We start from the raw sequence: 11,151 nt of genomic DNA, 5'->3' as shown, positions 1-11,151 counted from the left end.
TTTGCTTAAATGTCAGGAAACCAGTGATATAAGAAGGCTGACTAAAGATAAGGAAATTATTTGCCACGTTGTTGACAAGGTCAAGGGTAGTCACACGTACGTGTAATGTTTAGATCAAAAGGCTGTTTTCGATACTGTCGGACAACCAGCACTGTTACTTACACTAGGTAGACTTTGTATCAAAGGTAGACTCCTACGAGTTATGTTTGTAAATTTGGAAATCTCGCATTTGCAGACGATATATCATTCGTCACATTTTGTCCTTACGACCAGTGAATGGTCGATAAGTTTACTTATATTGCCACCGCTGGACCATAGAAATGAATGTCAACACATCTGATATTATAGTATTTTCTTCACGCCGCAGCGTCCCTTAAATCCTTATCAAGTACGGTGAGCATATCATTCAACAAGTCACATTCACTATTATCTAGGTATACTGCAGGATTCAAACTTAAAAGTGCACGGACGCATAACACAACCCATTCAAAAAGCAAAAATGCCATCTTCTCAATGGACGGTCAATAAGCAAAAATGCCATCTTCTCAATGGACGGTCAAAAAGCAAAAATGCCATCTTCTCAATGGACGGGCAGGGTGTTCATCCATATAGAGTAATTCCACTCATTTCATGCAGCTTATACCAAAATATAATAGTCCCGATATCACTTTTATGGCTCTGAATTATGGAATAACATGACCATCAATGACACAAAAACAGTCGATCGATTTCAACATTTTGTGGCAAAAAGAAAGTGCAAGGCTTTCCCTGGCAAGTCAGATCTGATATGTCGGACTCCATGCTCGGACTTAACCGCCTTTGTTGTCAGATCTGATATGTCGGACTCCATGCTCGGGCTTAACCGCCTTTGTTGTCAGATCTGATATGTCGGACTCCATCCTCGGACTTAACCGCCTTTGTTGTCAGATCTGACATGTCGGACTCCATGCTCGGACTTAACCGCCTTTGTTGTCAGATCTGACATGTCGGACTCCATGCTCGGACTTAACCGCCTTTGTTGTCAGATCTGACATGTCGGACTCCATGCTCGGACTTAACGCCTTTGTTGTCAGATCTGATATGTCGGACTCCATGCTCGGACTTAACCGCCTTTGTTGTCAGATCTGATATGTCGGACTCCATGCTCGGACTTAACCGCCTTTGTTGTCAGATATGATATGTCGGACTCCATGCTCGGACTTAACGCCTTTGTTGTCAGATCTGACATGTCGGACTCCATGCTCGGACTTAACGCCTTTGTTGTCAGATCTGATATGTCGGACTCCATGCTCGGACTTAACCGCCTTTGTTGTCAGATATGATATGTCGGACTCCATGCTCGGACTTAACCGCCTTTGTTGTCAGATATGATATGTCGGACTCCATGCTCGGACTTAACCGCCTTTGTTGTCAGATCGATAAACGCAAACTGATGTTTTTGTATAAAATTTTAAGTTTGTCTGAACATTGTATAACGAAAGAGATTTTCATTTGAAAATATTGTTTGTATTTATTAAAAAGACTCGGTTAAACTAGGCTTTATTCTGGATTTATGCAGAATATTCACAATGTACAATTTGCAATTTATACTTACAACCTTATATTACAACTTCCTTTCAATTACCACTAAAAACGGACATAGAAAAGAATTGTTAGTATCTCAGTCAAATTGTTAGAACTCAGTTGCTTGGAACATCGCATCGTAAATGACTGTGACTTCATAATGTTTCGAATTCTTCACCCCACAGTCTGTGACCTTCGATAATACATGTATACCCTGTTTCCAGAAAATGTGTATTCAGAGATACTCTTAGAATTATAGCAGAACAGAACAGAACAGAACATAATATTTATTAGACTTAAGCATAACAAGCTTATCGTAAAGCTTAAGCAAAATTATGGTGTAGATCGGCTGTGCATGCGACCAGAAATTGCATTTAATGTGACGGGATATACCAAGAAGATCTAATGTTCTAAGTGAATGTAAAATGACACTTGTCGAAAAAGCAAACTTTACAAAATCAACTAAGAGAAACTTTCAACCACAACTTTTGTGACACTCTTTCTTCTCTGGGCAGCTTTACGTGGTATTTAAAAGTTTTAGGGGCTCCAATCTAGCCATTACTGGGAACAGATCATCAAGTCAAATTTTTGAAATTATGTTTTAAATTTATTACACGCATCTTAAACAAATACCTTTACTAACTATTCCTTAGTAATATTCAAGCTTTACAATGTGCTGTTTCGTCTAGGATGGACAGACCATGCAACATAGTGACATATTCCATAGAGAACTGTTAAGCAATATTTGGATTATACTTATCAATTAATCCATGTACATGTTATCTTTCTAACATACATACTATTATGTATGCTATAACTCGCTGCTGTAAATCTCTTGTATTCGTTTCAACAAGATTTCTGCATCCAAGCGGCGGAACTCATACGTCTATACCATCATGGAAGTCAAATAAATTAATCTTATTTAAATGTAGATTATAACTGTTTATTTATGTTTAAATACGAACTTATATCCTACAATATCTGTATAAATATATTGACACCAATTTGCTATTATTTTGAACTGTACCATTATTACATATATATGATGTTCTATGTCTATCAATGATTGTATTTCCTATAAATATCTCAAGCCACGGGGGAAATAAAGATGTTGAGTTGACTCATCAATGTTTAATCCCATCTGCCGGACGTAAAGAAGACTATTGTGTCTAGTACGTAACATTCTAAAAGTGTTCAGTTTTCGTCTTCTTAACCATTAAGTCAGATGGCCGCGTGCGGACATAACATAAATAATTAAGGCTTTCTTTTTTGTTCAGCGTGAAATGCCCTGCGAATGCCCTTATTTAAGTCAGTGCGCATGCGCGAGGCTCTCAATAACTTACTTAATGAAACCAATTTGGCCACCTACATTGTTACCTTGAAAGAAATCCCGTGCTGAAATGTTGCACAAGGCTATTAAATGTATGTCTTTCACGATAGTATTGTTTAATAATACTATTCAGGGAAAGTTGTTTTTTAAAATCGTTATCCTAAGAAAAAATGTATGGACTGTTTTAATATTTGTTTATTTGTTTTTCCTTTTGAAACATTATTCATGAAACGGTCCATATATGCTTTAAAACTGCACTCTCACAGATTGAACGTTTTGACTTTTTTTAATTTATTGTCTTGGAACGAGCCAATTTTGCGAAAATTCATGGAAACCAGTTATATAAGACTGCTCACAAAAATCAGATTTTTATATTTAAGTTCAAAAATTGATGTTTTATGCATTCTTCTAAAACCGTTAGTAACGGTTTCAGCCAAAAAAACATTAATTTTCGAACGGAAATATGAAAATCTGCGATCTGATCTTTTGTCAGCAGTCTTTTTTTTAACTGATTTGCAGATATTTACGCAAATATTTGCTCATTTCAAGACAAACAATAAAAAAAGGTTGTAAAAACAGTAAATCTGTGAGAGTGCAGCTTTAACTGTGATAATATGAACTATAGTCTTGACAGTAGGGCACCATATACCGTCTTCAATAAAGCGAGCTTGTGTTCGAGATTGAGATAAGATATCCAAAGACTTCATAACATATATTCTGATAGTTTGATACCTGCAAGTTTTAGAAACCATTATCACAATGTCGGTGAAGTTTACTTTGCTCTTGGCGTTTGCTTTCTCCACGTGTACACAAGATTGTTTTGGATTGCTGGACGAGACGGCCCAACAAACGGTGGAAAGTCTGGCCCTGGACATTCAACAGCTGACTGAGCGGCTGGAGAGACTCGAAAATGAAAGTAAGAACTCATTTGTGTCATGTTATTCTGTTTCCCCTACCTGATGTTGGGGGTGTTTGCGGTTTGGGATAACCCTTACCACAATTATGAACTGTCAATCTTAACATTTTGTTGTCGGGTGGGGGGGGGGGGGAGCGGGGCACTGTAAATAATGCCTCCATCCCCCATGTGAACTCCTGGATCAAGCCCTGTTTTCTTCTTGAAATGATGAACGTTTCATCAATAAACAATGAATATCCTTAACACGTATTATCTTAATTTCAATACAGTAAGAACTCTGTTTATACTAAGCATTCAATTAGACGACGTGTTTTTTTATTATTTCACAGAACATTCAGAATCCGGCCCTGTGGCGTTTACAGCATATCTATCAACAAACATGGGCACAGTCAGTCCACACCAGCACATCATCTTCGACAACGTTATCACAAACGTCGGAGGCAGTTACAACGCACTACAAGGGCATTTTACTGCCCCGGTCCGGGGTGTATACGTCTTCCACGTTATGATTACCAGCCTGATGGGCCATTCTGCCAGCGTTCAACTTCTTCATAACGGCAACTGGATTGGTCACGTCCTTGCTGATGATTTACCAAGTTCGCACGAAACCTCGACCTTATCAGTCAGTGTCCAGCTTGAGAAAAGTGACCAAATTTGGGTGCAGAACGAATACGCGTATTCCGGTGTCGAATCCATTGACGGCAATAGATGGTCCTCGTTTGTTGGCTACCTCGTTAAAGCAAATTGATTTGTGCAAGTTATAAAATAAAAATAATAAACATTCCCCTTCCTGCTTTGTTGCTCATATATTTACATGTTTATTCTCTTTTAATTTAAGGCCTCCTCACACAAAGGCGAACAACCCCCAACGTCAACTTGCGTGTACTGAATAATATTACTCGAGTAATTTGTTTATGAGCTATTGCGTCCGTTGCGATAAGTTGTGTTCGTCGGAAAACTTTAAAGATGTTGAGCTATTAAAAGTTTCGTCCATCATTCGTTAAAACCAATCGGAAAGTCGCATAGCGTACGAAAAGAAACGAATACTAACTTATTCTAGCTAATCAAATCCGAAATTGGAAGCGAACTGTATAAATTGGGTGACTTGTTGAAAACGAACGGAATACGCTTGCATACGATTCATTGCGAATGTTAAAGTGACAATCTTAAATCAAAATCAATACATACACATGTATAACAAACATTAATTTTGAGTGATGCATTTTAAACTACGTACTAAATAACGCATTTATGGAAACTATTCATAACTGATAACAAGATTCTATATGTATTTAATAGCTGAAAACGCAAATAATATTAAATGGTTGCCGGTGAATGCTAAAAGATTAACAGTGACTTTCTATTGCCTCATAAGGTAGAAATACCCTATTTTCTGCACATTTCTTTCAAATTAAACTCGGAATCCTTCATAAGAACCATTGACATTTCTGGTATGTTTAAACAATTGTATTAATTGTGGTAAATCCTATTTGGGAGAAATAGACAATCTTTAACTGCGACATACGAATCCACGCGAATCAAAACGCATCTAAATTTCTTGAGGAGTTTAGAGTATCTCAACAGTTTTGTGAAGTTCTTGAATTTCATATACAGATGTAGAAGGCTAAATATCAATATCAATAGTTATTCCTTCGTTAAAATGGAAGGAAAACAACGCCTGAGGCTGCAATAAAACGGCTGCTTTGGCCCACGAAGAAGTCGTCAAACACAAACTTAACATCAACTAGTTTATCAGAGGCTGATCTGGTTGGAAAAGAGGAGCCAGAGCATGTCGCATCTGGAGAAGACCGTGCCTGCATCCCAAGAGACAGCGCCAAGTTGGCATCTATGATCAGCTCATTATTGAGCTAAGAAGAGAAGATCCCAGAACCTTCAAGACGTTCATCTGCATGCCAACTGAAATGTATAATGGAATATTCGAGAGAGTCCGTCATCTCCTCTGGAAACACCACTGCTGATACAGGAAGCCCTTGGACCATGGCTTCAAGATAGGGGTCACACCATACCACATGGTTTCTGGTGCCGAATATTCAGACATGCATTTTTCCTGACGGGTCGTTGTGAATACCCTCTCTATAGTGGTCAGAGAAGTTTGTGATGCTAAATCTGAGGAATATGTTGATGAGGTTATGACAGGCCCTTTCACACCTGAATAATTAAACAACTGGCTGATGGTTTCTCCAAGAAGTGGAACTTTCCTAATTGGGTTGTGGCCATTAATGCCACACATACCTATCAGAAAGCCTGCCAGCTGTGGTTCCTTATATTATAATTATAAGGGTTTCTTCATCATCAAGCAACCTTTCTCGCTCTTTCTCTAGATACTTTTGCTCTTCTCATTGGCATTCCTTGCACTAACAACACATCAACAAGTTAATAATCAAACGGCAGGCAAACAAAAATACGACATCGTGTCGAGTCGGAGAAAATAAGAAATTGACCCGCCTGGTTTTCGCCTGTCTTGTATAATGGCCGGATGCAGAAGCACCCTTTAAGAAAGCTTGGGACGATATTTGTATACTTTGGGAATGTAGTAATTTCAAAAGATGCAAAAAAAAACAAACTGCCGATACCGAAATTTTACAAGCATAGCTATTTCTGCTTGTCGTGATTTTATTGTTACATATTTAGTAAGATAAGAAAACAAAAACAAATGGAATGAGTTTCAATTTCAGCGTTTTATATATGCAAAATATTATAGAGCTGGACTTAAACTTTGCAAAAACACAGTGCATACTGTCAAAAATGTACATACAAAAGTAATGCTACAGTTAGTCTTGTTATATTAGTGATAAACAAATTATGTACACAGAGTTAAAATGATATCCATATTCTTCTTCATCTGATCAACCGTTTAACAGACGTGCTTGTGAATCTTAGTTATTTTTCAAGTTACGACTGGAGTTTATAGGCGATCAGCCGACGATCGGCTGTAATCTATTATATAGGGCCGACATTGCCTTTCCCCTTGTCGTTGATTTTGCACCTGCATTTTCAAATACTCATTTTTACACCATCCGAAAACTGGTGTACTTATTCGCGTTTTACTCCGTTTATTGTCAAGAAAAAATGTTATCAAAAACCTGCTTTAATACTAAAATTTGGACGACCACTGACCAAACTATTCCAAACGTTAGATCCCAATACTAATTAGTGTATTAGTTTGTTCCAAAGCTTCGGGCAAGTCCTTTTACAACTGTGTATTTCATTTGTCCTCTCTTTTTAAATAAAAGCGATCGAACAATTCATATGCTTGTTGTTATTATTTAATATTTTGTTTATACCAACAAACAAACAAAAATGTCATCATTTCAGTATTTTTCAAATAGGTCAAATATTTATTGATACATGTAATTTATATGTTGAATACTCGATCGGATGATATACATTGTTGGAAATCCAGCCGATTGCCAATCACTTGCCAGACATAACTGCAAAATGAAACAAATACAAAGTTTATGTTAAAATGTTTGAAATACATGTAGCATTCTTATGTAAATCTTACAAAAGAACCTTATGTCCTATCTATGTATGCACACACAATGGTATTACCTTAAATCGAAACAATTGGAAAGGGATAACTCCTTTGTTTTGCTTCATTTACAGGCTTTTGCATCGTTGGATACCCCCGACACATTATTACGCTTTGCATTGATGTGTACCGTGGGCGGTTTAGCTAAGAACATCTCGTGATCATGAATGATTTATGAGCCTTAGGTTGAACACAATATTATTTTTAGATGGTAAGTTGTTCTTAAAAGTTAAGTTTAAGCATGAAAATGCTTTGAAACAGAAAATCTTAATTCTGAAGACTTTGAGCAATACCCATTAGTGATCATAATTCTTAAACTGATGTTCTACCATATATACCACAATAATATTTATACCCAGTTCACAAAACTGGCCGGTGTATCCCGGATGGCAGACACAAATGTAGTCACCGTGACCAACATAGCAGACACCATGTTGACACTTGGAACCGGCACATATATCTAGAATAGAAACAAAACAAAACAGGCGGTTGTCCTGTTAGCGCATTTATTTGCGGTTGACAGGGTCTTGCGCGATATTGTGGTCTTGTTTTGTAGGGGGACCAGAGGCAACCCATTTAGGCGGCTTGGTGACCACAAAACAAACTCACATGGTCGCCTTGGTGAGAAGCGAGTGCGCTTACCACTGCGCTAACCATCAAACAACCTTTTTTGCCAGTTCTGTTTCTTGCAAACATTTAAATACAAGTTTAAATCTGTTTGCCAAGTTAATCCAGCTCTTTTGTCAACGAATATAAAATAAAGTTCACAACAATTTATTAAATCTCAGCTACCCTCTTTACATGTATTTCCCGTGTCACGTAATTTTAAAACAGGTACAATGGTTGCCAATGGAACCTGTGCAAGGGTATTAAATAGCTCATATTTTTCATTCTCTCCAGAAAGCTTTCAGAACAACATATAGATACAAAACTACACTGGAAAAGCTAGTGGAAGACTAGAAAAAGTGTCCTTATTGAGAACAAATATAAAGGAGCAGTTTTATTGACCTATAAAAAGCATTCGACTGCCTGCCCCATAATTTCATTTTAGACAAGTTAATGCATATGGTCTCTCAGACTCAGCATGTAATCTTATGCACAATTATCATACAAACACAAAACCACGAATCATACTTGGTCAAATTATTAGTGAGAGGGACTCCATTTTCAAAGGCGTGCCACAAGTATCAATATTACGGCTTCTAGTCTTCAACATCTTCCTGAATGACATCTTCTACTTTAACAATAAGGCAGCCTTGGATAAGTATGCCGATGACAATACTCTGTCTGTGTGTGATAAAGTCCTGATGTTGTTAATATCACTTTTGAAGAAGAAAGTAATATTTCTATCAATTGCAGGCAAACTAGGAGATAATCCAAGCAATTTCCATTAGCTTTTGTTATCATATACCCGACTTTTACTAAGCTAAGATTCTTGTATATTGTATCCTTAATATCATTTAGTTGATTTACTCAAACTTGACTGCGATTTTAATATCTAGCGTGTCGAACGAATTGAGAAATCAGTTTTGTAAATCGTTTTTAAAACTACTGTACAGCAATGTCCTCCTTTTAAAATAAGCATCAGTTTCGATAACGAAATCGAGGTTTGCCCTTAGGATTGTTTTCGATAATCGATACTACTTTTTGTCTAATTTTCAATATCAGGTTTGCATTAACAATAAATTCCAAGTATGTTTACGGCGAATTCAGTTGTGTGAAGTTAGCTAAACATACTACATTGGACATTGGACATTCACAAATGAATATCGTGCCAGCACAACATTTGACAATGGACATTCAAAAAAATGTCGTGCAGACATTGGACATTCAAAAAATAAATGGCGTGCTCTTGTAAACCACAACTTTAATTTTTGAATGTTCAATGTCCAATGTTGAGCTGGCAGAACATTCATTTCTGAATGTCCAATGTCAATGTCGTATGTTTAGCTTACTTCACACTGCTGGTGAACTCCTACTTCAGATTTCTCTTTACTAATTCGAAGCTTAACTAAAATAAAGGAGCCTCTTACAATACAAATCAGCGACTCACCTGAACTATTGTATTGGTTGCACAGAAGACAGCAGGTCACTTGAACTATTGCATTGGTAACAGAAGACAGCAGGTTACCTTAACTATTGTATTGGTTGCACAGAAGACAGCGGGTTACCTTAACTATTGCACTGGTTGCACAAAAGACAGCGGCTCATCTGAACTATTGTATTGGTAGCACAGAAGACTACTGGTTACCTTAACTAGTGTATTGGTTGCACAGAAGACAGCAGGTTACCTGAACTATTGTATTGGTTGCACAGAAGACAGCAGGTTACCTGAACTATTGTATTGGATGCACAGAAGACAGCGGGTTACCTGAACTATTGTATTGGTTGCACAGAAGACAGCGGGTTACCTGAACTATTGTATTTGTTACACAGAAGACAGCGGGTTACCTGAACTATTATATTGTTTACACAGAAGACTACTGGTTACCTTAACTAGTCTATTGGTTGATCAGAAGACAGCGGCTCATCTGAACTATTGTATAGGTTACACAGAAGACAGAGGCTCACCTGAACTATTGTATTGGTTGCACAGAGAAGTGTCACAACATTTTCCAAAACTCGGGGAAACTGAAATGAGCAATATGTAAATCGTCATGATATATACATACCAAGGTCTATAAATAGCTAGAGGAAGAGAAGAACAAACATACAGTCATTTGAGTGTTAAACCTACGTTAGTATATGAATATGACCTTTCCAAAAAATCACATTGTGTATTGAGAGGAAACCTTGGTCTTTGACCAATTCTGAGGACATAGGCGTATACATAAGCGTTTAATATTATTTTTATATATTTCTTAGAAGGATTTTATTAAGTGAAATATTTAAAAAAAAAATCATATAAATCTTGACTTATAATAAAACAGTTTAATATTTTAATTCTCTGTGGATAATTAATCATATAAGATATTATGTTTTTGTTTATAATTTCTATCCACAAATATTATGGAACAGTGTACCTATTGACCGTTTTCCTACTACAGCTGCTGCGGTTATTCCAAGTTCACAATCCTAAAACAACAAGAAAACATATTGACCTGTTGGTCATTTTGATCAATAATCATAGAAGCGATTTGTACCTAAGAAAGCTAAGAAAGATGTTAACAGTAGTAATGGGGGCCATATAATCAAGAGTCATATGAAACCGTTTGTATTTTAACAAAAGTACTGCACAAATGGGTTCGTTTACCACGTAAACCAGAATTTTGTCTCCAATTTATGTTTAAAAGGGTAAAATAATTATAAAACAAATGTTTTCAGTACATTTTCATTTTTGTTCTAAAAACATGAGCAAGTCTCTGTATATCCTTTCTATGCCCTAAGATTCTTAATAAACCGTATCGTGACACTTATGAAGACCTCTACAGGTTACGAACCAAACTGCACAAGAGGTGTTACCTCCCTTACAGTACAGTAATCACTGACACAATGCAAATCACGTGACCATTTAGCATGTCGGTAAAGAGTGTTCACTATCTTTAGTTTTAAACATTTGTTTTGCATTTTAACTGCAATGCATATTGAATAATTGAAATTTCATAAAAACTATCAAAAAGAATAGAAAAAGAAAAACATTCAAAATGATAAATATCTCTTAGATAGATAATAAAACGAACTATTTGTAAACATGGCCATGAAAAAAGCAGTATGAACTTTAAATGTGCATATCATTTCATTGCAAATCAACAAAAATATTTAGTCCAAAAAGGTTTAATTTTTGCACAA

General features: G+C 36.6%; 1 protein-coding gene and 1 long non-coding RNA gene across 2 annotated transcripts; one reads left to right on the top strand and one right to left on the bottom strand.

Moving 5' to 3' along the window:
• The first annotated feature begins 3,619 nt into the window (after nucleotides 1-3,619).
• Nucleotides 3,620-4,601, top strand: LOC128241935 (complement C1q tumor necrosis factor-related protein 3-like). The gene is made up of 2 exons (XM_052959074.1): nucleotides 3,620-3,809; nucleotides 4,139-4,601. The coding sequence occupies exons 1-2, from the start codon at nucleotides 3,653-3,655 to the stop codon at nucleotides 4,555-4,557; spliced, it is 576 nt and encodes a 191-aa protein (XP_052815034.1). The 5' UTR covers nucleotides 3,620-3,652; the 3' UTR covers nucleotides 4,558-4,601.
• Nucleotides 4,602-7,131: 2,530 nt separating this feature from the next.
• LOC128241832 (uncharacterized) lies at nucleotides 7,132-7,892 on the bottom strand. The gene is made up of 2 exons (XR_008262490.1): nucleotides 7,718-7,892; nucleotides 7,132-7,261 (listed from the first exon to the last, which is right to left on the bottom strand). It is a non-coding gene; the product is annotated as an uncharacterized LOC128241832 (long non-coding RNA).
• Nucleotides 7,893-11,151: the final 3,259 nt, after the last annotated feature.

This window comes from Mya arenaria, chromosome 7 (assembly GCF_026914265.1).
Source record: "Mya arenaria isolate MELC-2E11 chromosome 7, ASM2691426v1".
Classification (NCBI taxonomy): Eukaryota; Metazoa; Mollusca; class Bivalvia; order Myida; family Myidae; genus Mya; species Mya arenaria.
This window is presented reverse-complemented; position numbering and strand designations above follow the sequence as displayed.